Source organism: Thamnophis sirtalis, unplaced genomic scaffold (assembly GCF_051295495.1).
Source record: "Thamnophis sirtalis isolate CommonGarterSnake01/CBP01778 unplaced genomic scaffold, rThaSir2_p1.2 scaffold_2, whole genome shotgun sequence".
Lineage (NCBI taxonomy): Eukaryota > Metazoa > Chordata > Lepidosauria > Squamata > Natricidae > Thamnophis > Thamnophis sirtalis.
In genome coordinates this window covers 68,940,626-68,966,252 of record NW_028261382.1, presented here as the reverse complement: position 1 = coordinate 68,966,252, position 25,627 = coordinate 68,940,626, and the positions used below count along the sequence as shown (strand labels likewise).

The 25,627-nt window shown below is 51.1% G+C and overlaps 2 protein-coding genes across 7 annotated transcripts in view; one reads left to right on the top strand and one right to left on the bottom strand.

Annotated features, from left to right (window-relative positions):
- MED15 (mediator complex subunit 15) overlaps positions 1–17,752 on the top strand; it is a 37,918-nt gene extending 20,166 nt beyond the window's left edge. For 3 of the 4 annotated variants that reach the window (XM_087705936.1, XM_087705937.1, XM_087705938.1), the window contains 12 exons: positions 1,967–2,272; positions 3,809–3,946; positions 8,558–8,677; positions 10,917–11,059; positions 11,146–11,273; positions 12,011–12,145; positions 14,033–14,096; positions 14,888–14,954; positions 15,249–15,409; positions 16,171–16,337; positions 16,517–16,615; positions 17,037–17,752. In XM_087705936.1, the coding sequence (XP_087562062.1) occupies positions 1,967–2,272; positions 3,809–3,946; positions 8,558–8,677; positions 10,917–11,059; positions 11,146–11,273; positions 12,011–12,145; positions 14,033–14,096; positions 14,888–14,954; positions 15,249–15,409; positions 16,171–16,337; positions 16,517–16,615; positions 17,037–17,173 (1,665 nt within the window). In that variant the 3' untranslated portion in view covers positions 17,174–17,752. The remainder of the gene's footprint in view (positions 1–1,966; positions 2,273–3,808; positions 3,947–8,557; positions 8,678–10,916; positions 11,060–11,145; positions 11,274–12,010; positions 12,146–14,032; positions 14,097–14,887; positions 14,955–15,248; positions 15,410–16,170; positions 16,338–16,516; positions 16,616–17,036) is intronic. The other variant, XM_087705939.1, reaches the window with a different exon arrangement.
- Positions 17,704–24,291, bottom strand: CCDC74B (coiled-coil domain containing 74B). 3 transcript variants are annotated; one of them, XM_014060616.2, is made up of 8 exons: positions 23,906–24,291; positions 23,784–23,828; positions 23,610–23,705; positions 23,009–23,147; positions 20,040–20,256; positions 19,873–19,955; positions 18,840–18,890; positions 17,704–18,213 (listed from the first exon to the last, which is right to left on the bottom strand). In XM_014060616.2, exons 1-8 carry the CDS (start codon positions 24,153–24,155, stop codon positions 18,057–18,059), a joined length of 1,038 nt encoding a protein of 345 aa, XP_013916091.2. In that variant the 5' UTR covers positions 24,156–24,291; the 3' UTR covers positions 17,704–18,056. The 3 variants fall into 3 exon arrangements, with proteins under 3 accessions (XP_013916091.2, XP_087562066.1, XP_087562067.1); XM_087705940.1 differs by having other exon boundaries at positions 17,704–18,195; positions 23,906–24,285; XM_087705941.1 differs by lacking the exon at positions 23,610–23,705 and having other exon boundaries at positions 23,906–24,289.
- Positions 24,292–25,627: the final 1,336 nt, after the last annotated feature.

Genomic DNA, 25,627 nt, shown 5'->3' with positions numbered 1-25,627 from the left:
CCCTCTTTTGCTAAAATTGCTCTTCCTATAACTAATTTGCTCAAGACGAAGGGAGACCCGAAACCTAAACCTAATAAGCCTCTAGACTGGAACATGGAATGCCAGGCGGCATTCGAAAAACTTAAACGCCTCTTTGCCGCTGAGCCAGTGCTTAAGCATCCTGACCTAGACCGGCCTTTCGTCGTCCAGGCTGATGCCAGCGATGTCACCATGGGGGCCATTCTGCTGCAAGCCAACGACCAAGGTAACCTGCAGCCTTGCGCGTACACCTCCCGAAAGCTCACTGACACGGAGAGACGTTGGGCGGTTTGGGAAAAAGAGGCTTTCGCGGTCCGTTGGGCCCTAGCTACGTGGCGCCATTTCCTAGAGGGCGCTAAACACCCGTTTGAGGTGTGGACTGACCACAAGAACTTGGAAGCGTTGAGAACGCCACGTCGTCTCTCTCCCAAACAAATGCGATGGGCCCAATATTTCAACCGTTTCAATTTCACTCTAAAGTATATCCCGGGAGGACAAAAACTTCATGGCGGATGCCTTGTCCAGATTACCTCAATATAATTGCTCTAAACTGGGTATCGTCCAACCGCTCCTAGCAGCTCCAGTGGTCACGCGCCAACAGACCCGAGCACAGAAGGAGGTGCCTCACGATCTACTTTCTGACCTCAAACAAGCTCTTCCTCACGACGACTGGTTCCTGAACCATCGGGACGAGTGCACTATGAGAGACAATCTGCCGTGGATTGGAGCTAAATTATACATCCCCGCGTCCCTACGACTCGTGGTCCTTCGTCGCGCACATGACTCCAGATTGGCGGGTCATTTTGGATTCGTCAAAACTTTACATCTAGTGAAGAGACAATTCTGGTGGCCCTCTTTAAAAAAGGACATTGAACTTTATGTGGCCAGTTGCCCAGTTTGCGCTGCCGCCAAAAGACCGCCAGGGAAACCACAAGGACTGCTCCAGTCTGTCGCTCGGCCGGTTGCCCCTTGGAAGGAGATTTCTATGGACTTTATTGTTGAGCTTCCCGAAAGCCAGGGGCATACTGTTATATGGGTGGTCACTGACTTGTTTTCCAAGCAAGTTCATTTCGTGCCTTGTCACAAAATTCCTTCCGCCAAGGCATTGGCTAAACTGTTCATTTCCCACATTTACCGTTTGCATGGAGTGCCCGACCGTATTATCTCCGATCGTGGTGTCCAATTTACATCTAATTTTTGGAAGGAATTTCTCAAACGCATTGGCTCCGCCCAGGGCCTTAGCTCCGCCCACCATCCTCAGACTAATGGCGGCTGTGAACGTACTAATTCCGTTCTTGAGCAATATTTACGTTGTTTCATCAATTATCAACAGGACGATTGGGTAGACTTGTTACCACATGCTGAGGTGGCCTACAACAACTCGGTTCACTCCAGCACGGGTTTCACCCCTTTTCGGGTCGTTTACGGTCAGGATTTTGTTCCTATTCCCGAATTGCCTCGTGACCAACCGCAAGTTCCTTCAATTGCGGACTGGAGTGAGAGTCTCAGTCGACTTTGGCCATTAACCCTCTCCACTTTGGATGCTGCACATAAGGCCCATAAGAAACAAGCAGATAAAAAGCGCTCTCAGCCCTATGAATACCGGACTGGAGATTTGGTATATTTGCCCACAAAATTCCTGCACACTACGCAGAAATCAAAGAAGTTGGGACCCAAATATGTTGGCCCGTTCCCTATTGTGAAGGTAATCAATCCTGTTTCTGTTCATTTACAATTGCCAAAACTATATCATATAATCTCTCATATAATGTTGACGCCCTCCTTTTGTTTCCTTTATCAGCTTGTCTTTAATTCTCAGCAGTGGTATCAAATGTTTTGCAAATAGTATTTCATAGTCCATAAAATCTTTGATATTTTCTTCTCCTATGCTCTCTGGGGCATTTTTGCGGCTCCTGCCATCTTCCTTCTCTTGCATTTCTGACTTTAGATGCAGCAGCAGCAGCAGCAGCAAATGCAGCGAATTGCTCAGATGCAACAGCTGCAGCAGCAGGCTGTTCAGGCTGCTCAAGCCCAGCAGCAGCAGCAGCAGCAGCAGCAGCAGCAGCAGCAGCCAGCACCGCAACCACCACCTCAGCCGCCACCCCCACAACCAATGCAGCAGCAGGTGGCCCAGGCCCCGTCTCAGTCGCTTCCTCCTCAGCCCATGGTCTCCCAGGCCCAGACTGTTCCGGGACAGATGCCTGGCCAGGTCATGTCCATGGCCATCCTGCCAGCGCAACTAAAAGCCATGCAGGTAAGGGGTCAGGATGGCTGCCTCTCATTGCCCGTGTCCGTTTTTCCAGTTGCCTCTAAAGTAACATAGAATGGTCAAAGAAAACAGGGAAATGGTTAAGATTAACAGAAGTAGCGAAAATGCAGGACAGTTTTGATGGAAATAAAAATTAATTGTAAAACGAAGAAAAAAGGCTAAGGAAGTCTTCAACAGAAAGCATGAAACTGAAACGTATGAAATTATTTGCAATGCAGCTCAGGTCAGAGATACTATAGCTGGGGATAACTTTTTTAGAAGTTGTAAGGAAATACTGTTGATTTCAGGAGCTGGATAATGATATAAATGTTAAGGTTTTAAAAATGATGAAAAGGAAGGGTAAAAATGAAGCTGTTGAACAATTGTAAGTTTAGACGGTGTATATTGAGGGATGTTAAAGCATGATAAATGAATAGTTGTGAATTCAGAAAATTTTGCAAGAATGTGAAACTCCACATTCTTGTGGAGTTTTGTTGATTGTAATTGAAAGTTGCATTTGATGAAAATAAAATTTATGAAAATGTAGATGAGATGCCTGGCAATGTTTAGCACTGAGATGATGTTCCCTTGCTTAGAAGAATATATTGTGGATTAAAGATATGTAAAATGCTTGTGGTGATGGAGTGTAGAGAGACAAAAATGTATAGCTTGTTAGTTAAAACCTGGTTTTCAGCAAATCTTTAATAGATAATACAATACAACAAGGAATAAAAGATATGAAAATTAATGTATCAAAGAGTGGGATAAATGTGTTTTTCAGGGAAAATGAAGCAAACAGTTCCGTGTGTGTATAAAACAAAAAATAGATGACAATTTTTTTTCTAAGTGAGTAAATGAAGAAATGCAAATCCCGGTGAAAAGCAAGTGACCATATGAAGTAAGCATATTGTGATAGTTTGATCATAGATAGAGAAATAATGAGGACCAAAACGAAGTCCAAGAAAATTGATTTTGCTGGAGAGATGAGACATTTGAACAGTAAAATTATCAGGTAACGTATAGTAAAACCAAGATTGCTTTGCAAGATAGAGAGTATTGAGGAATTCAGTAACTAGTGCTGATGTAACTTAATTTTGTTTTTTTTCTATCTCCTGTCTTTTAATTTTTTTCTTTGTGTCTGAAAGGTAATGGGTGTGAAATGATATGCCTGTGCTTTAATATCAGATTCATGTTTGTGGGCAACAGTTTCTGGGTTTGCAGTTCACAAACTTGGGCAATTCTCAGTGTTTTGAAGCCTAGCAGACCAGAGGAGGCCCTGCTAGGCTTCTCCTGGCAGCCTCGGCATTTTTGCGCATGGAGCCAGCATGCTCCCCATCCAGGCTCCCTCTGTGGGATCCCCAAATTTGTAGCAGGCCTGAAAGAAATCCTTCAGCTGGGTCTTGGAAGCAGCTGCCAGGCTCCCCAGGAATCAGGCCATGTCTCGGCACAGATGGGAAAGTGACGGACGGGAGTCCCTGCACGTTGGAGAAACAGCCATGAGGTTGAGCACTGTGGGATCCACTCTTGGTTCTGTTCCTTAAGGCCAGAGCTTTGCAGCAGCAGCAGCAGCAGCAGCAGCAGCAGCAGCAGCAGCAGCAGCAGCAGCAGCAGCAGCAGCAGCAGCAGCAGCAACAGGTGGCTTCCCAAGTCCAGGCTGCCCAGATGGGAGCATCGAGCCAGGTAAGCTGCTCGCTGCAGAAGCTGCAGGCTGGATGGGGCCCCTTTCCTAGTCCTGTGGAGAGGAGGAGGCCACTTCAGTTCCCTTCTGCCCTTCTTTGGAGTGCAGTTTCTGCCTGCTGCAGTGGGGGAAGCAGGCGCTGTTGCCCTGTGCTTGGTAAGGCCCCCAGGCCGCTTTAGAGGGATTTCCTGGATTTTCCCAAAAGAGGTTTGGTGGCCCCTTTCTCCCTGTTCCTGAGTGAGAGCGCCATTCCTCCTACCAGAAGCTTTGGTTGGATGCTCCTCCCCCTTCTTTGTTCTGGATAACCTGAATTTGAGGGGCCGCCTTCTTCCAGAGAGCCAGCTGCATGTGGCACTGATCGTGGCCCTGTTGTGCTAGGCTGGCGACTCATTTCCAGCATGCTGCCTCATATGCCAGCTGTTCTTCCAGGAAAAGACAACTAAGAATCTGGCTGGAAGCAGGAAGAGATTCCTGGAACTGATCCCTGTGCAGCCTTCCCCTTCCTGGCTCACTCGGAGTTCTTCCTGGAGGGGCTCTTGAAGGCCTTGGCCCACAGCAGATGTGGCCCCATGGCTGGCAAGAGAGCCAGTCCTGGAAATCATTTCCTCAGGTGGCGTTTGACCTGAGAGGCTCCGAGGAGCAGGAGGAGGAGGAGGGGTCCCTGGGGAGACTCTTTCTCCTTCCCAGCATCCTGGCCACGGGCCCTCAACAGAAGGCTTCGGTTTTGCTGGCATCGGGTATAAACTGTTACCTCCACCTGGCCCTCAGAAGCCTCTTCAAGGGAGGCCCCTCTGCTTTTCTCAGGAAGCGTGGAAGGCCAGGCGGGGGTAGTTTGAGGAAGGGGCCAAGCAGAGGAGGGCCTTGGGGAGGGCTGGACCCCTCTTGCGCAAAGTGGAGAGCAGGGAGGAGAGTGCTGGGATTTTCAGAGCTCTGCAGAAATCCTTCCCTTAAAAAAGAGAAGCCAAGGGGCTTCCATTGGGGATTTAACCTAAAACCCCGAATTCTGTGTTTGTCCACCTTGGCAACTTGAAGCCATGCTGGCTGGGGAATTCTGGGAGTTGAAGTCCACACATCTTAAAGTTGCAGAGGCTGAGAAAGACATGGGAGGAAGACTAAGAGGCCAGTTGCTCTTTGAATGCCTGCGAGCAGATTTGAATGGGGAGATGCGAGGTCCCCTTCTGGGTTGCGGGCTGCAGGTAGTCCTTGACTTACGACCACAATTGAGCCCAACATTTTCATTGCTGAACAAGGCAGGGGGTTAAATGAATTGCACCTCATTTTACAGTTGTCTTTGCCACAGTCAATAAGCAAATCACTGCAATTGTTAAATGAATCTTTCATTAAGCAAATCCGGCTCCCCCCGTTGACTTTGCTTGTCTGAAGCTGGTTGGGAAGGCTGCACAGGGGGATCAGGGACAGAGCAACGGTCGTAAATACAGGCCACTTGCCAAATCTTGATCACATGACACAGGGATGCCGCAAAGGTTGCAATGGTGGAATGTGGTCATAAGTCACTTATAAGTGCCGTTGTAACCTCAAGGACTCACTAAATGAATGGCCGTAAGTTGGTGACCGCCTGTCTCTGCCTCTCCTTGCCTCCCTCTACTCGGCTCTGGCTTGGATGGGCCCCTAGGTGTTCAAACGAAGAGCCTCCTGGATGTCTCTCTCCCTCCCTCCCTCCCTCCCTCCCCCCCCCTCTCTGGCTTGTCCTATCAAACATGTGTCTTGGGGTGGGGGGTGTCTCTCCTACCCCTCAGAAACCCCCACGTGAAGTTTCAGCCTGTGCAGCAGCGAGAGAGACGCCATCTGAGAAGGGAGCCCTCCCTGGATTCCTCTGGGGAAAGCATCCAGAGCATCAGGCCCAGAGGGCTCAGCGGGGGCCTGGCCTGTCCTCTGCTGGGGGACGGGAAGCTGATTGGGGGGGGGGGGGCTCGCAAGGAGCTCATAGTGGCTGACTGGTTGCTTTTGCAGAGTGAGGAAGGGTCTCAAAGGAAGGAGCTTGGCAGAGGCCAAAGGGCTGCTTGCATCTCAAACATTGTAGATGGGATGAAGGATAATGCAAAATCCTAACAAAATAAAAGGAGAGGCTTCTGGGAGCCGAAGGGCTGGCTCTGCTCCCTCATCCGGCTTGTGTTCTTGGAAAACTTTTTTGCAAGCGATCCCGTTCTCCAGCACTGGCATCTTTGCATGGCTTTTCGTGTCCTGTGGTCCTTCCTGGAAACGTGGACTGTGCCATGCAGCTCCCTGAGCTGCTTCCATGCCGTTTCCCCTTTCCAAGGAAGCCTATTTGGTTAGAGGCCGCCATAGGTCTAACTGGGTCATAAGAGCCTTGGCGGGGGAAGGCTGGGAGTAGAAGAGCCCCAGCTGCCAACAGCTGCAGCTCCGGAAATAACCGATGACCATAAGGAGGGGCTCCCCAGGCCACCAAGGAGAGGGAGACAGTAAAAGGAGGGCAAGGGCTGCCAGCAGGCGCTGTGCTTGGGGCCTCCCCTCCCCCTTTCCTTTCTTTTACCTGCTTTCCTAAAATGAGCAGGAGGCAGGCTGGGACACTGCGGAGCAAGTACAACCTCTCTACTTGGCCTTTTTAAAGAAAGCCTCTTGGCATGCTTAGGGAAGGAAAGGGGGACAACAACAGCGCACACAACACACACACACACCAGCCCTTGGACACATCTCGGGAGGAGAGAAGGGCAGAAGCTGGAGGGGTAGAAAGCTACACCGAGCAACCCACTCTTGAGAGGGAGCCCCAAATCTGCTGAAAGCTCCAGTGTGCCCAGTTGGCTCCAAAATGGCCTCCACCCTGACCAGAAGGCCCCCTGGGGCAGCTTTGAGAGTGGGGGAAGGAGGAGTGGCTTCTTCACCTTCCCTCGGATGAAACTATTGGGGGCATCTCACTTTATTGTCCCTCAGCAGCCGCCTGGCCAGAACTGGGGGAGCCAAGCACCTGCAGGTGGGCTTCTGGCCTTGGCTGCCGCTTTCTCCTTCCGAAGCCACCGGGGGCGACTGCTGAGCGTCAGTGTCTTTTCTAGGGGACGATGTGCTCCTGGGCTGAGCGGGTCTTTGCAACTTTGGCCCCTCTCCCTTTTGATAATTCCACATCTCTCCAGAGGTGATTCTTACTATGTGCCGTGGGATCTCTGGAGCAGAGAAGAGCCGCTTGAGGCTAGGCCTGTGATGGGCTCCTGGCCCTGCGCTTCAGTTGAGCACACCTGGTGGCTGAAGCGAGGAAGGGGCACCTGGGGAGCAGCAGCCCTGAAAGCCCTGCCTGCCTCACAGAACAGCTGGAGAGGCCCATCCCAACACACTCTGGGCATCATCTCTCCCGCTCTTTCAGTCCGGTTGGCCGGTCCATTTGGGAGGGGCCTGAATTAGGGCCTGCGTCCCTCAGCTTCCCTGCTCGGAGACAGCATCTGAGCCCCTCGTTCCTCTGCAAGGGAGAAGCGCAGGCCTCCCCTCCCCTGGGCCCGGCTGGAAGGCCAAGGCCCCCTGGCTCTGCCTGACCTGGCATTGAGCAGCCCCCCTTGTGGCTCATGCACCACAGATGCTTGAGGGCAGATTTGAGGGCTTGCCTCCCTCTGTGGAAGCTGTGGGGCTGCTGCCTTGCCGGAGCCTCCGGCTTGAGGGAGGCTGCTGCTCGTGGAGGCCGCTGGTGGTGCTGATGGTGGTGGTGGTGGTGCTCCGAGTCAGGGCTGCCTTCTGGCTCCTGCTGGCTTCCCTTTGGCGGCGTGACAGGAGGCAAAGCTGAGGCGGTCCGCTTGGTTGAGCTGTGGCATCCTCAGTATTGCTAGCCCTACCGGGTGGCATGCCTGGAGGGACTCTACCTGCCACTGCCCCCCTTGTCTCCCCTCCCTCCCCATCTCTCCGCCTTCGCTTGGCAGCTGGTGTTGCTGCTTGTTGGTGGTGTCGTGCTTCTCCTCCTCCTGGCCTTCCCCTGCATGCGGTGGAGGCTGCCTGTGTGCATGCGATCCGTGTCTCCTGCCCAGGGCTGCTGCTGAGCGACTCCTCCCAGCGCAGGCTGGGAATGGAGCTTCCTTGTTGCCCATGAACTAACTGTGACCCTCTCATTAGATGCCCCATTCCCCTTCGGCTGTGATGCCTGCATGCGCCTGTTCTGCAGTGGCTGTTGCCAGCCCTGACCTCCTGAAATGGGTGCTGTGGCCGCTGCAGTCTTTAATTTACTGGTGGCTCCCCAAAGAGGCCGGCCAATTGGTGCCGACACTCCCAGTGCCTTTAGGCTTACTTAGTTGAGTGCACGTCAGGCACTGATCCAGCCACGGAGTGACAGTGCTGTGGGGGACGTCCATCCAACTCCAGGCCTATGACCCCTTTCTAGAAGGAGGCAAACGCAATGGCCCCCAGGCCTCCACTAGATGTGAACCTGTGCAGTGATGTACCCTTCTCCTGCGACAGACAGGACTGCAGCTGCCCCCCTCCCACTGCATTAGCTGTAGCTGGAGGAGGCTGCTTCCGTAAGCCGGCTGCTGCCAGGGCCCTTCCTGGGACAGGTGCGCTTGGCTTCCAGATCCCCAGAGGCTGCATGTGCTGCTTATCCTGCCAATGTGCTGCATTTCTCGTGTTGCGATTACTTTTGTCTGTCCCTCTGTCCTCCCAAGATGATCACCGCAAGTATGGCCCGAGGTGGGATGCCAATAAGACCACGGTTCCCGCCCACCACCGCTGTCTCTGCCACGCCTCCGAGCACCATGCCTTTGGGTGGACCACAAATGCCTCAGGTACTTCGTGGAGCGGAGTGGGTTGTGGCTTGTGTGAGGGCTGATTGGCTGCTATTGGTCATCTCCCACCCTTGGCCTGCACTGGTGGAGGGAGGGACTGGGAGGGGGAGAGGCACATCAGACTGAGGGCAGGTGCCGCCCGGAGCCCACAGGTGAGGTGAGAGACTGCACCTGCTCCCGTGTGAGACGGTGATGCTGGCATCCTCAAAGCAGGCATGACCAGTTGGGGGGGGGGAGTCCTGGGGGCGGGATTTTCATCAAGGGCTGTGAGGGAAGGGAATCTTTTCCACCCCAACCTCCGTTCAAGTTGTTCCTGGGCTCCAGATCCCCTCCTCCATCTCCTCTGAAACCCTGGAATTCATCCCTTCTGCCAAGATTTGGCATCAGCCTCTGCCCCATTGTCACTTCTTTCAATGTTGGAAGGAAAATAAGAGAATTTTACACATTTCAGGCTCCTAGAGCTAAAAAAGTAATTTTCTCAGGTTTTCATCCTTACAGTTGAGATCTTAGCAGAAGCTGTAGCTGATCTCCAGGGGTGGGGGAGGAAAAGGCCCCAGGAGGATCAGCCAAGAGCAGCTTCCAATTTTGCTTCCTCTTCTCTGTCTCCTCTCTCCTGGGTCTCCTGTGAATGAGACCACGAGAAAGCCGGGAAGGGCTTTGTCAATTGGGCTGTTTCTGGGCTCGTTTCTCCCCAAAGCCCTTGGGGGGGGGGCTTCCCCAGGCTTCCTTCATTGACCCCCCCCCCTTCTGCTTCTGCCTTCTTATCGTGCCAGTGCTGAGACCCTAGCCCCTTCCTCCGCCCTCATTTGGGTAGCCATCAGGTTGCGACCAGTTGCCTCATTGGCTAGACCTGGCTAGTCTGCCCCTACACACACACAAACACCCAGCAGCAGCAGCCCTTCTCCCTTCCTCTGGTTTTTCCCATTCTACCAGGCAGAGATTAAGCTTCCGAGCCCCAGATAGGTGGTGAAAGTGGCCCCAAGGCGGTACAAGGCTAGGGAGGGGAACTCACTTTCAGGTTTAGTCATCTTTTGCTGGCAAGATGGAGACAGGCCTTGAAAGCCATTTTTAGTCTGCAGCAAATCTTGCATTTGACTTACCTGGCAGTGGATTAACCTGAAACAGATGTGTTGAGTCCATGTCTCCATGCAGGCCCCGTGTGTCAGCCAGGGTTCCGTGTGGCAAAATGAGACTTCTGGTTGACAGTGGCTCCCCCGTGGCATTTCTCTTCCTCTGACTCTCTTGGCAGGCTCTGGGGCCTCCCATTGGCTCTACCTGCTGAATGTTCTGCCTGGCCGGCCCTCCATGCCTCATCAGGGCTGCCAGGAGCCTCTGGCAAGTGCGATTTCTGTCCTTCTGGGCTAAGAAGAAGCTGCAGCAAATCCCCTTCACTCCTCCTCTTTGAGAGTTTTCCCTCCCCAGAGCAGCTCCCGACTCCTGGCGTTGTTGCATGGTGAGGATGGAGGACGGATCTCTTCAGGGGTGGCTTCTTGGCTTTTGCTCATGAAAGTTGCTTCTTGTAAAGGCAGCCGAGAGGCCTCAATGAGGAAGCTTCTCATTTGAACATACTTTGCGCTCGAAACAATCACTTTACTGAGAGAGGAGAGTTAAGATTGGCAAGTTTTGTAAGTTCAGGCTGGAGGCTCTTGGTTAGTGGGGAGCTGAGCCCTGGACTGCTGTTTCTGGTAGAAATAGGGGTTGGTGGGCTTTCTCTGGCTGGCTGATCTTGTCTCCGAGGGTCCTAAGAGACTCCTTTAGTTGTCAATTAACCTCGGTGGTGCTGGAGTGGTGCCTTCTTCAGTTGTGGATTATGAGGAAAACTTTAAAAAGAGGGTAGGATTTGGGAACCTTCGGCCGAGGCTAATTCTGCACTCGATGAATGGCAGTTTGTGAATTGGCATGTCAGTCAGCTGACTGAAGGCTACCCATTTTCTGATACCAGTTTATCCCAGTCCTCCTCGGGTTAATTACTGGGAGAGCCCAGGAAGTGCAACAGGGGTCATAGGAGACATACATTGGCCAACTTCCTTCCTCTGCAAGGATTTTCAGCCTTTGTGCAGCTGAGTCCCCTCATAAAGTTGGGGCTCTGCTGAGATGGCCCCTGCCTGTGGCTCTCTGCCACAAAGACCCAAAGGAGAAGGGCTCCTTAGGCCCCTTCCCCTGCTGGTCTGCACGTGGGGCTCAGAGGCTGCCTGTCCTGCCCAGGCCTCTCTTGCCAGAGACGGACTTTCTTTTCCAGGTCAGCCAGAGCAGTCTCAGCATGATGTCTTCTCCGTCTCCCGTCCAGCAAGCCCAGACACCCCAGCCAATGCCTCCCCCGCCTCAACCACAGCCTTCTCCTCAGTCTGGGCAGCTCAACTCCCAGCCCAACTCCAATGTCAGGTGAGGGCTGCTCTCTCTTGAGGAAAGCAGCAGCTGCTGGCCTGTCTCTGCTCTGGGCGTAAACCTTCCTCTTCCTCCTCTTCCAGTTCTGGCCCAGCCCCATCTCCCAGCAGCTTCCTTCCCAGTCCGTCTCCCCAGCCTTCACAGAGCCCGGCAGCTGCCCGCACACCACAGAACTTCAGCGTCCCTTCTCCAGGGCCGCTCAACACCCCAGGTAACTTGCATCGCTTGAGGCTCCTTCTAAAACAAGACTTTCCATGGAGGATTCCTTCAGAAGGAGGTTTCTTGGCAGAGGGGCTTTGTTTATGTTTTAACCTGGCCAGGTCAGAGAAGGAGCCCAGAGACTTTGGGAGTTGAATAACAGAAGGACAGAGTTGGAAGGGGGGGGGGTCAAACCTCCCACTCAAGCAGGACACCCTATATCCGTGATGGCGAACCTATGGCACAAGTGCCAAAGGTAGCACACAGAGCCCTCTCTGTGGGCATGTGCGCCATCTCCAGTGGCTTTTCCGGGTTCCTCTGCGTGCATGCGCACCAGCCGGCTGCTCTCTTCCGGGTTCTGGTGAGTGCATGCATGTGCTGAAAAGGTTAACCATCACTATCCTCTCCCATTCCGGAGATTAATTCCACTGATTAATTGTTCTGGCTGTTAAGGAAATTTCTCCTTAGTTCTAGGTTGCTTCTGTCCTTGGACATGACACAGAGAGGAAAGTATTACCTAGTGGCAGGAGACTAATTTTATTTAATACCTCACTTCAACACTTTAATTTTCTGCCGGATGCCTCTCCTTGTGCATTGGCTTTGTGTGATAGCTCTGGCCTGCAAACGGGGCTGTTTCAGGATGAGGTCAACCCCTTCCTCCTGCTCCTGAATCCTCAACACCTGAAGCTAAGGGGGGAAGCTGTGCTAAGATGACCTCCCCCTCGAACATGCTGCTTTTTGTCCCCCAAGGCAACCCCAGCTCTGTCATGAGCCCGGCCAGCTCCAGCCAGTCTGAGGAGCAGCAGTACTTGGAGAAGCTCAAGCAGCTGTCCAAATACATCGAGCCTCTGCGCAGGATGATCAACAAGATTGACAAAAATGAAGGTCTGGATCCTTTTTTGTTTGGATTTGTGTGTGTGTGTGTGTGTCCCCTGTCCTTTCAATAATTGGGGTGGGAGAGGAACTTTCTCTCCCTCCCCCCCCCCCTCTCTTCACATATACACACTTTATTGAATTTCTACAAAAGAGAAAAAAATTAAAAGGAAGAAAATGGAGAGTGCAAAGAATAAAGAAAAGAAAATAGAATAACTTCTGACTTTCTACAATACAGTTAAAATTTTAAAAAGCAGTAACCTTTTTTAAAAAAATTCAATAGTGCACAGTATTTTTGTAATCTGTAAACAGTTTTAATAATCAAATCCCAAAATTAAAGTTTTATTTATTTCAGTTTCAAGTGAAAAGTGCAGAAGTGGTTTCCACTATTTTCTAAAAAGTCCACCCTGTCATCCACTTGGCTTAGCACTATCAATAATTTTATTCACTTTGTCATTTTGCTTTGCTAGAGTCTCAAATTTAGACTTTATAAATTTTGTCACTTTAAATGTAATTTTGTCAAACCTGAATCTAAAACATACAATTTCTTCCACTCCTTGATGCTGTGATTTTTTTCACATCCATGGTCATTAGCCAGCCTTTGCTTATAAATCCATGATAGTCAACACCCATTAGTCAAAGGCAACCCCCAGTGTCTGAAAGGTACATTTCATCTGACAAAGCCACTGAAAGCAGAGAGGGGGAAAGGAGGTAATAGGAAACTTCTCTAGGTACTTTTTATTATTAATCCAGACCAATCAGTGCAGGGGAGTTGGGGGGGAAACATTCCTATAAAGCCCCCATCTCCAGTTGGCAAATCTATTGTGGAATTGGAGGGTGGAATTGCGTACCTGACATAGGTAAGTTCCATCCATTAAAAGTTCTCTCATTTCTTTAAAAAGGCAGTAATCCATTTTTTTTTCTTGTTTGCTAAATGTGCAAATCCCAGAATCCCTGTCCATTTATAGCCACAGAAATACTGGAAAAGTCCCAACAGGTCCCTGGGTCTATTGAGAGCATTGGTGATCTGAGATCACAGATTCTTACTCAAGGACCTTGCAGAATCAGGCTTGCATTCAGCCATCTCCTATTGTTCAGCTTGGGGGGTTAAGAGGAAGAGGAAGAAGCTGGACTGTAGTTACTTGGAGAGCTGCGGAGATGAAGGTGGACAAGGTCCCACCAAGGAGCCATCCGCCTCTTGCAGCCATCTTGGCCTCTGCCTGGCAGGGAGCTGGGGGCCATCTTTTCTGCCACCTGCTGCCGGAAGAGTCATAAATAAGGCAGCTTTGGAAAGTGGTTTACCTAAGCTGCTGTTGACTGCTGTTCAGCCACCCCCTTGTCCCTTTTTCTTTGTTACAATCTTATTATAATAGCCCTCTTGCAGTTGTTCCCTCGCAAACTTGGATATTAAATTTGGCTTCTTCACCATTTTGGCTGGCTGCAAGGGAGATCTCCTCAGTCCCAGTGGAGCTCTTGATGTTTGTGGTGCTGGATCTGGTGGGTTTTCTCTTTGAAGCCAGGCCTTCGATGGTGGGATTACGTTTTGGGTGCTGTTTTTTCTGACCCTGTTGTTCTACATTTTCTTTCTGCAAGGCAGTGGTGAAATTCAACATTTTTTTACTACCGGTTCTGTGGGCGTGGCTTGGTGGGCATGACAGGAGAAGGTTACTGCAAAATCCCCTTTTCCTCCCAATCATCTGGGATTCGGGAGGCAGAGAATAGGTGGGGGCGGGGCCAGACAGAGGTGGTATTTACCGGTTCTCCGAACTACTCAAAAGTTCTGCTTCCACTTCCCCGGAACTGGTGAGAACCTGCTGAATCCCACCTCTGGTTCTCAATAGTCATGGCCCCCATTGTTTTCTTCTGACAGTTTGAGCATTCTTGCCTTTTCCCATTCAGACAGGAAGAAGGACCTGAGCAAGATGAAGAGCCTGCTGGACATTCTGACAGATCCTAAGAAGCGGTAAATTATTGGTGGTTGCACATTTCCCTTTGTGAGTCTCTGCTGCCGTGGGGATCCTCCCTTGCAATGGAGCACATGAGCTCTGCTGTGCTGCCTGGCTTTCCACCTGCCCCTCATGGCTACGATCAGTCAGGTGTTCTCAGCAACTAGCAGCCCCATTGCAGCTTTGGTTCTTCTCAGCCCCATGAGAAACTGTTGCAGAAAATAACAAGACTTAGGCGTTTTGGCATCAAGGAGAGGTTTATTGGCAGCCAGGTTCAGAAAACTAGTCAAAGGCTAGTATGCAAGTTCTGAACAACCCTTATCATCGAAGCACACATTCTTATACATCCTCAAAAGCAGTGTAACACGGAAACACTTAACTCATTTCTTATTGGTTATCTTGAGGAAAGAAGCCTTATAAGTAGATATTGTCTTACTTCTCCTTTTGTCTTGGGCCATAGGTACTGACTACATGTCTCTGAACAAACTTTAGCTGAACTCTGAGGTTTAGGGCTTTTGACATAAGAACTTTTACTGCAACTTTTACTGGACTCTGAGGTTTAGGGCTTTTGACATTTTCCTGTTTTTGTACATGTCTTACAAGCAGGATTTTATCTCTCCCTTTTGCCACATCTTAGTTTTATATTTTAATTCACATTTTATCCTGCTTTAAAACGGGGGCCACATTCATTTCCCCAGCCAAACATCCTGGTTGTGGCTTTGGCCAAGCAGATCTGGGGAATGAGTGAGCTTGTGCAGCCTCCTTTTCCCCAAGATGGAAGTCTGAGAGTCCCTTCTTTCCTATTTAGATGTCCTCTGAAAACCTTGCAGAAATGTGAAATTGCTCTGGAGAAGCTCAAGAACGACATGGCCGTGGTAAGTGAAGGGAGGACGATTTTCTCCTCTTTCTAATATGCCATAAGATGGCAGCCTCTCCATTCCTCGGAGCCTCGGGTTCTGCCCCTTGGTCAGGCCCTGAAGTTGCAGGTGACAACATGATGGCTGTGCAGAGTCCAAATTGATGGTGCAGTAGATGGTGGAGTGCGGGGAGGGATCAGTTAGCCCGGAGCCAAGCAGAGGAGGGAGGGTTGGGGCCGAGGCAGCCGGTGGAAAACCCCGATTGGAAAGATTCCTGTTGTGCAGGTAATTGGTGTCTCTGTTGTATGCCAGCCCACCCCTCCTCCCCCTGCAGTGCCTCCCACAAAGCAGCAATATCTGTGCCAACCGTTGCTGGATGCTGTCCTTGCCAACATCCGCTCACCAGTCTTCAATCATTCCCTGTATCGAACCTTCATGCCAGCCGTGACCGCCATCCATGGGCCCCCAATCACGTAAGTCTCCTTTTTCAACTCTTTGGGACAAAGCAAGCAAATTCCAGCGGTGGGAAGGTTGTGGGAAAGGCCTTTGGGAATCCTTAGGAATTTGCCACATTTTTGCATAAATGTGACCTAAAAACATGTCCTGTTCAGCTCCCAGGACTTGGCAGCCCTTCATTAAAAATAAGGAAAATAAAAATCAAGTTTGCTTTTGACGTTTACAGATAGTCCTTGACTTACAACCACGATTGAGCTCAAAATTTCCATTGCTAGGTGAGACAGCTGTTAAGTGAGTTTTGTCCCATTTTATGACCTTTCTAGCCACAGGTGTTGAGTGAATCATTGCAGTAGCTAAGTTATTAATATAGTCGTTAAGTGAATCTGGCTTCTCCATTGACTTTGATTGCTAGAAGGTCGCAAAAGGGGATCACAGGATCCTGGGGCACTGTGACCGTCATAAATATGAGCCAGTCACCAAATGGCCAAATTTTGATCACATGATTGTGGGGATGCTGCGAGGGTTGTAAGTTGTAAAAGCGGTCATAAGTCACCTTTTTTCAGTGCTATTGTAACTTTGAAAGGTCAGTATAAGCCCTTAGACTTCTCTACCACTTCAGAGGGCTTGACAGCCTCTCTCAGCCCTCAAAGGTTTACCGAGTCAGCATCTTGTCCCCCACAATCTGGGTCCTCTTAAACTGTTGTAAGTCAAGGACTATCTGTATATCCAGATGAAGCCATAAACATTGGGTTGTCTGGATGGACCTATCTTTGCCCAGGACTCCGGTGCCTTCCCCTCGGAAGCGGAAGTACGAAGACGACGAGAGGCAGACCATCCCAAATGTTCTGCAAGGGGAGGTGGCAAGATTAAACCCCAAGTTCCTTGTGAACCTTGATCCCGCCCACTGCAGCAACAATGGCACAGTCCATCTCATATGCAAGATAGGTGAGTGGCAGAGGCAGCTATGGGGTGGGCCCACTGCAGGGTCTAACCCTCTGAGAGGTGGCAACTGAGGTTGCAGGGGACAACAGTAGAGTAAGAAAGGAGGGTTGATGTGCAAAAAAGCTTTCAGGTTGTTTTTGCAAGATTCCCCCCAAAAACCACACATGCACCTCTGATTCCAGATGACAAGAACCTTCCCAGCGTCCCCCCGCTGCAGCTCAGTGTCCCAGCCGACTACCCAGACCAGAGCCCCCTCTGGATTGACAACCCTCATCAATACGGTAGGGCGTTGGCAGCTGGCACTCGGTCTGGTTCTGTACTTCGAACCCCCGTTCTGGCTACACCCTAAGCTGGTGGGGGAAAATCTTGGAATCACATTGCTGAGCCCAAGACCATTCAGAATCCATATGATGCAGGAGGGGAGGAGGAATCTGAGTGGGGCAGATGATGAGGGGCAGAGAGCAGGTTGGGCAAATAAATTGCTTCCACAGATTAATGCTTCATTTCTAAAGAAGGAAGAACAGCCTTTCTGAGTTTCTACTCCTGATTATTCAGGGCACTGCGACGCACACAGTTGTTGTGCTTCTTAATAGGAATAGGGATTGGAATGGAGCTGGGACCTTGGAGGTCTTCTAATGCAGCCCTCTGGTCAAGCAGGAGGACCTATACTATTTCTTCTTGTAACATTGTCTCCCTTTGCAGAAGCAAACCCTTTCCTGCAGTCGGTGTATCGCTACATGATGTCCAAATTGTTGCAGCTGCCGGACAAGCACTCTGTCACCGCCCTTCTCAACACCTGGGCCCAGAGCATCCGGCAGGCCTGCTTATCTGCCGCTTGACCAGCCAGTCTCGCCAGCTGGGAACCAGAAGCTAGAGCCTTCGTGGGCTTGGACCTGGCTTTCTTGCTTGCGCTGCTTCTGCCTTTGGCGGCTGGCCAGACTCTTGATGTCCACAGGGATTTGCAGTTTTCAGGGCAGGGTTAAAAAGGCCTTTGTCAAGAAGAGCTTGGGAAAGCCAACTCGGTCCCTCGTAGATAGATGGACAGCTGGTCCAGTGTTAGCCCTGCCCTCAGTCGGCAGGAGGAGCCACTGCGCTCTGCTTCTCCCAAGGCATCAAGTGGGGGCTGGCAGGGGTCTGCCAACGATCGGAGCGCAAGTTCAGGCAGAGCCTGCTTTCAGCACTCCAGCTGATGCCTCTTGACATTTCAGTTTCAGGAATGGGACTCTCCACCTTTCCGAAAGTTGGCATTGTTAAGACAGCCTTTTGGATGCTGCCCCTTCTTTCAATCTCTGAGCACTCTGTCATTTTGAAGATTTTCAAGTAATTACTTTGCAAGATGCTGATTAATTGTAGTATAACAGGCGCAATCTTTCAGACACAAATCATTGTTTTATTGTAATAAATCTATTGTTACAGTATTTAACACCCAGCCTTTTTTTGCCAACCCACGTTTACATTTTCACAAATCCCTTTGATCTAAACAGGCTCGCCTGTGTTGGGCCTCCAATTATGCTATTGAAGCCGGAGGAGACCGCTTTCTTTGGAAGGAAAAGCATCCTTAGCAATTAAGCACTAGAACTGTGGCTGTCTGTAGTGCAGCGAGCATGAACATACAAAGTCTAACAAAAATGAGGGGAAAAGGCCTTGGAAGCAGCCTGAGGGGCTCATGTGGGGGGTCCCAAAGGCAGCCGGCTGCAGAGGCGGCTGTGGGGGTTCTCCTGGCTACAGGGCGGTCCTGTGCAGCCTGTTCCTCTGAACGGCTTGTGCTCGCTTCTGCCTCTCGGCAAAAGCGTTCCCCAGCGTCTGCTTCAGGGCGGGCAGCACAGCTCTTTCGGCAGCAGGCAGCGGGGTCAGGATCCGGCTGGAAAACAAAGTGGGCCTGTTGATGGCCGAAAGGAGACTTCAAGGGGGCTGCCTTTCTTTAAGGACTTGTAAAGGACTCGTTTTCAAGCAAAAGCAGCTATTCTCTTGGCCTCTCTCAGCTAACAAAGGGAAAATGCTCAAAAATACATTTTTATTATAAGTATAATCTTTATTGTCATTGTACTTAAATACAATGAAATTGGTATTGTATTGGGATTACATCAAGAATACTGGGTTGTCAGCATTAACATGTTTTGAAACATGCCAATTGGACCAGGAAAGAAAGACTTGGTCAAAAGCTGCTTTCAGCTGTGCAGACCAAGCATACAGGTACACACTTCCAAACAAGCAACCCAGCTCCGTTTCTAATTTTCTCCATTACTTTAAAGTCTGAAGTTTTTTTTAAGTTCCGAATTAATATTCCCAAGAGGCACAAAGTAAAGCAGTGTGTCTCATCTTGCCCAGTTGTAATCAAAACAGATTTGGATGTTTTTCTATGATCTTAATTGCCTATATTTGGTATTTTTCTACAAGACCAGAATTGGAAGTATTTTTGTTGCTGAATTGAGATATTTCAGCATGCAATTGAGAATTTTAACCATAACCCTAATAAAGGGGGAATATTAAAAGGGGGCTGCTTACCATTTCTTTGGGGCATTCCTCACTCTGGGCAACTTGGTGTTCTCCTGGCTCCTAAATGAAAGGGCTCGGATTAGTTCTCAAAGAGAGACCTCTTGCCTGGCCCCTTAGCAGAGAGTTCCATCCAGCTAGCTGAATGGAGCCTGTGGTCAGCCGTGGCTCTTGTTCCAGCAAGAAATGCCAGAGACCATTGGAGGCTCAGGTAGGCCGGGGGGGTGGGGGGTGGGGAGGCATTTTCTTCCCTCAACTATCTAACAATCAAGAATAGCTAACAATCATTGAGTGTACTTCACAAAGAAGCCCATGCGTTGTGTGTGCGCCCTGCCCTGAACTTGGCATTAAAGTGGGCAGAATCCAATCTTTGACTTTTCATCCTGATCTCACTAAACAACTCCCACGAAGAGAATCCAGTGGCCGTATTTTTCCAAACACTAATGGAAATTACCGCAAGAGAGCCAGCATGATCCAGGGGGATCCCTAGCCATAACCACTGGAGCTCCCAAGGGGTCTCTAGGCTGCTCAGCTCCCAATACAAGGGCCAGGCAGGATGAACAGTGGTGAAGAGGCTGGACTAGGGCGGCGGATCCAGTTCCAGCCTCTCCTTGGCCATGGATTTCCCTGGACTAGGAAGGTTGAATTGGCCAGGGAAGGTTGAATTGGCCAGACCATCTGCCAAGGCTTTTCTCAATCAGGTTGGTTCTCTGGGACTGTGAAGCAGAGCAGAATCAGTTACAGGGCAAGTAGATGCGGCATCTGCCTTCTTGCTTGAGAAGAGATCCTGTTTCCTTCAGTACCGAATTCAGGACCCTGGGAAAAAAACCTCTGGCCAGTGAGAGACCACAGGGGTCTCCTTAGGATCCGAGGACTGTGTCGGAGGAGGAGTATTTTCTAAAATTTGAGAAGGCAATTGACTTTCACTAATCAACCCCCTGGGGTGTGGGGGAGTAACTGCACAAGGCTGACTTCAGGCTCTCCCTTGGGGCCAGAAAAGCGTGTGTGCTGGACCCGCCAACCTTCATCTCTGAAGTCCACTTACCCAAGTTGACCAGCTAACATGTAATCTTCAGGAATTCTTTTGGTCTTGTGTATATCATCCAGGCATGATCTCAAGTACATCAGCTGCAGGAAGAGAAGAGAAAATGGCTCTTGCAGAGCCCTCCTGCCCAGCACATCTGTGGCACCACCAGTGAGCAAAGGCCTCACCTCTTGCATCTGCATGTGGTTAATGTTCCACAGCTGGCGAATCACCACCTCACATTCCTCCAGGCTGGGGGGCTTCCGCATGTAGGAAGGCAGTACGTTCACCAAGAAAGGGTTGGAAGATGCAGAGGGGATTTTCACGTCTCCAGCCCTGCTCTGGCTTGCTGGCAGATGAAGCACAGACATCGGTGACGTCCTCTGGTCGCAGACAGCAGCGTCTCTGCAATGTCAGGTGGGGCGGGATTAGCGCTGGCAAGTGTCAATCACAGCCTCCAGGAGGCACTCAAAGTCAGGACTCCAAAATGTAGACGACTTCCTTTCTCACAAAAATCGTCTTTACAAATGTGAAAGCAGAACAACAATGTGTGGTAAATAATGGAAACTAAATGTTAATAACATCCCCACAATACAAAAAAACAGCAGCTTAAAATGAGTACAATTATTTCAGTTTTCTTGTATTACTAGAAGAGAGGGCTCAAATTAAAAATTAAATCTAATCAAATTTAGGTAACCAATAAGAATGATCTACGTAGAAGACATTGGGGGATTTTCTGCTGCAAAGGACAAATGCCCCGCATTAGCCATTACAGCATCTCCGAGCACCTTAATTGGAACATGCATCATTTTCATCCTTCAAAAAGCATAATCAAGTGTCAATTAAATTCTTTGGCAACCTACAATTACTCTTCAGAAGTATCTGGGGGAGATATGGTGGCTTTAATGGTTGAATGAAATAAAAAAAAATGAGAAATCCTATTTTGTCTGGACAGTGGAAGGTGCTAACATCAAATAAAACATTGATGGTAGCAAAGACTTTAGTAGAAAGTTGATGTCTACTTTGACAAAAGGTATGTTGTTTAGCTCCATCGTGTTCACATAAAAAAGAAATTTTTCAAGTTGTCAGAAATCCGTGGAATTCAATCCTTTTTATCCTGTAGCTACTCCATTTCTGTATAATATTCCATGCATTTTACTCAATATATAAAACAAGGCTTATCTCCAGGGAGTTCTTCCCTTGTTGGGAGAAAATAATGCTTGCTCCAATCTTTGGAATGGAAGCCTGCAGTGAGTTTAAGCATTGTGCCAGAATTGGATGTCGGAGCACTTCCAGCTAAACTTCATCACTGAATGCAGGGGGAATGGGACAACTTGCCACAGCCAACTTACCACGGTCAATTTGCCTTGGGAAAACTTGCTGCAGGAAATTTTTAACAATCTAATTATTTAATTATGTAAAATAAATTTAAAATATTTTAATGTTTGCCATTCCCATTTCATTCTGTCCCTCCTTTTGCATCCTTTCTTTAATGGTTCTATTCCATCAGTTCTTTGATATTAGTGTAGCTCTTGTCCCGCAGCGAATTGTCCTGTGGCAAAATGGCCGTGGAGAGTTGTCATAGACCTGAATGTAGGTTGCTTATGGCGAGGACATGAATCCTCTTCCCCTCTAATCCAAAGCAGTAAAGATGGATATATGGGTTTGAAAAAGAATGAAGTAGATAATCTCTGATAGCACCTTATCAGTTCCACATAAGAAAAGGTAATGAACTGATTCAGAAAATCATTCAACAGGAATCTGCTCTCAGGCTTGGGATTTCATAGGAATTTACAGATTACGTTACTAATGTTCTCCAGTATTGGGGAGGTTTGTGCATTTGAATTGCTCACATGTAAATGACAGAAACGAAAGCTTGAAGTGAGCAATTATGTCACATTATAAAAATGAAGGTGAGGAATTTCTTCACAGCATCGTAACAGCTGACAAAAGAAGGGATCATTGTTAGGACCCACAAACAAAATGCAAGTCCATGGAATTCAATCATGAAGCTTCATGTAAAGGGGGGGGGGGAGAGAAATCAGGATTATATACTTTTTGAGAAGACAGATGGTGTTCATCACATACATTCCCTGAATCTGACACCTCTATCAGTTCAGAGTTGTAAACTCTATGGCTCAAAACTTTGAAATAATGGTTAAACAGAGTTTGCAAAGGAAAGTTAAATTTTATGCCACAGAATGCCAGGCTTCAGGCTTGGTGAGCCACCCCAGAAACAAATTTGCATCTCGATGGCTTCCTCCATCCACCACACAGCTCAGAAGTGACACCACGAGACTTCCACCTGTTCTCAAAATCCACCTGTTCTCAAAATGGAAGGAAACTTTCTGGACTTACAGAGGCTGATTGAAGAAACAAAGGCTGGAGTTCCTTTGTGATGGTTTGAAAAAAAACATGGCCATCAAGGGCAGAAATGTGTAGTGAACGGAGGTATATAGAGAATTAAATGCAAGAAAAAAAGCTAATTTCCCTTTTTAGTATTAAAATATTTCCAATTAAGCTAATAATGGCAGTAGAGGCGATCCTTTTCAATAAAGCCTTGTAACAGCTAACTTAACGGTCTGCAGAGTTGATGTTATTAAGTGATTTCTGAATGTGTTGGATCAGCTACGGATGATTATGATGCACTATGACTTCCATTCACTGAATAGATATGGGAATAAATGCTTTTCTCTTTGTTTCTTCTCTATAATATCTGCATATCTCTTTTTTTCATAATCAGAAAAGGCATAAAGAAAAAGTCCCGCCTGGAATTTCCAGCCGGCCACATCCCCCCCCCCCCCCGAGGGGCCGAAAGCCACCGGAGCTCCTTTTCTGCGGGCCGAGAGGAAGCGGGGCGGCTCTCGGCAGCATCTCCCGGCCAGCAGCCTAGTCGAGGCTGGCTCAGAAGCCTCGGTTCCCACGGACAAAGCCAGAAGTTCCCCGGCCCAGAAGAATCAGACGCCCACCCGGCTCCTTGCAAAGCCGCCCCCGATCTCCCCCCGCTTGGGGGACTCCAGGCGGGCAGCAGGGCCCCTTCCTCAGTGCCAGGAACGGTCGCGAGGGTCTCAAGGGCTCCTGGCCGGCGTGCCAAGCTTCCCCCCTTCCGCTGCTCACGGGGCCCGGAGAGATGCGGCGGCTGGGCCGGCTCTCCCACCTGGCCGGGGCTGCCGCCGCCGCCGCCTCCTGGGGCTCCGCAGTGAGTCCTTCGGCGTGCCTCTCCCACTCGGGGCTCCCCTCCGCTGCATCCTCCTCTTCGGCCGGAGCCTCGTCCTCGCCGCCCTTCGGCTCCGCATCTGCAAAAGAAGAGGAGGAGATGCCGTGGCGGCCGCTCGCAAAACCGGCCAGGGGCACCAGTCATGGCCGGCCCGCACCAAGCCCCCTGCGGTCTCCGGCAGGCCGAAGGCAAGCGGACCCCGAGCGGCCCAGTTCCGGGCGCGAAGGCCGGCCGTGTTTCGGGCAGGCCCCGGCATTCGACGGACCCGAGCTCCAGGGCGGCACCTCCCGAGGAAGGTCGAGAGGTGGGCAGCCCCATCAGAGGCGAGGCTGTTCCGCGGCGGCTCCTCTCGCGGCGTCCGGCTGAGCGACCAGCCAGGGACCCCCTTGCAGCCCCTGGAGGGAGCAGCCTGACCCGCGAACGCCCCCGGCAGAGGATCGGCGGCCTCCCGGGACTGCTCCGAGGGGGGCAGCTACGTCTCGGCTCATCTGCCGGCCGCCCCCGGCTGAAATCTCCCCTCCCGGGTAACCGCCGCGCCTACCTTCCAGCCGCCCCTCCGACTCCCTGCGGCCGCCGCCGGCCTGCTTCGCCTTGGCCCTGCCAGCAGAGGCGCCTTCGCTGTCCGCGGAGAGGAAGCCTGGCGAGAGCGGGAGAGGCGAGGGAAGCTCCGCAACGCCACGCTGGCCCCCGAACGCCCGCTCCCCCGCCCACCTACCTGCCTGCTGAAGCAGCGGTTGCATGATGAGCCGGTACTGCAGATCTGCAGGGAGAGAGGCGGGGTCAGGGCGGGGTAGGGGTAGGGGCAGCCCCGCCCCGCCCCTTCTCCCCCTCCCGAACCCTGGTTGCGCCGCTTCAGCCGCTCGATCTCCTGGTGCAGATGCCGGAGCGTCTCGCCGTGTTGCTGCTGCAGGAACTGCAGGCTGCGTTCCAGCTCGGGGGCCGCCCGCCTCGAGGGCGGCGTGTGCGGCGGCGGGGCCTCGGCCGGCCCGGGCCCGGCGGGCGCGAAGGACCGTCCGGGCCGCTCCGGCTGCCCCGCGCGCGGCCAGTGCGGCAGGTGGCCGAGCGGCGGGAAGCCCGAGCCCTGCATGCGCTACCACCGCTCGGGGCGCATCGCGCGAAGCCCAGCAGGCGCCGCTCGAGGCTCGCTCGCTGCCTCGCCCGACTGCCGCCGCGTCCCCGTCGCCAAGGAGACCGGGGGCGCGCGTGGGGTCTGCGGGGAGGGGCGGGGCCTCCCAGCCGCTGCCGGCCTCGGCCGGGAGCCGCTGCCAGCTCGCCAAGCAGGGGAGCCCGGCGCCCCGCCGTCCCCGGGCAGCTCCGCGCTGGAGGAGCAGCGGCTCCAGGAGTCTCGGCCGCCTATCCGCTGCTCTGGACGGCCCGCGGAGGCTGGAGAAGAGAGTAGCCCCGCCCGCCAAGGCAGAGGATCCACCCCCCCCAAGAGCCTCTTCCCCCCTCTGCCAATTGGGCCAAGACTCCTCGCTGGCCTTTCCCTGCTCCGAAAACCTCTGGCGGGACTCCCTGCCCGGGTGCAGCCGAGGTGAAGGAGGTCTTAGGTGGAGCCCTTGAAGCTGAAAAGGGCTGCCCAGAAAGCCTCGGGGTCCAACCCTGGCTCAGGTTGTCCTCCCAGGGAAGGGCAGCTCCATTGTCCGGGACACTGCCTGACTCTGCTCCTTCTTGGCCTCTTGCAGGCTGATGTTCAACTGCAACCACAGCCTCATTTCATGGCTGGACCAACCCACTTTCATGCAGGTTTGTAGCCAGGTGCGGACAGGTGAAGGGCAACTCCGCAGTTGCACCCCTCCAAGGCTTGCAATTCTGCGGAGCCTCCATGGCCCCTCCTGCTTAGCTCTTTGGATGATCTGCTCCAGGTAGAATTACTTTAGACCTGTGAAGGCACTTGTGGAGACTTTCCTTCTCTCTGAGCCAAAGAGGAAAACAATATGCCTTACCAGGCAATCAAACCTTCATTTCTCTGGGTAGGTGGTGGTGGTGGTGAGGAATGCTGTTGCCACACCTTGCCCGCTGGCCTTAAAGACTTTTAAAAAAATAGTCTTGTTTCTATGCTTGTTCTACAAACAGAAGCCTAGAATTTATGTAAAAAAAAATTCCTTCTTCATGATCACCATGGTTTGCCCCTTTTTCAGTCACTAATTATTTTCTCTTCATTCAGCCCCCTCTCCTTATGACGAATGAGGGTGCCGTTATGCTAGACTACATCGCGTTTGCTGTTGGCAGCCTGCCATTGAAAGGGGGTGGAGGGCATTGGGTGTATGAGAGCGAGGATTGCCAGGGGATACCATGAAGAAATGAAATCAAGCCTCAGGCTGTCTCATGAGAAACACTGGAATGCCAACTGCAAAGACAAGGGACTGTTTCCCAAAACAATCTGTTAAAACTGGACACTTCTCGATGGGGGACATGGAAACCTCAAATCCAGCTTCACTTCTTATGGGCCTACAATCTTTTGTAACTGACCACATTGGGACAGCCGACAGATGGACCCCACCATTCAGCAAAGTACCCTCACGCTTCTACTGCGAGCCACAGCACCACTTGTGCAAG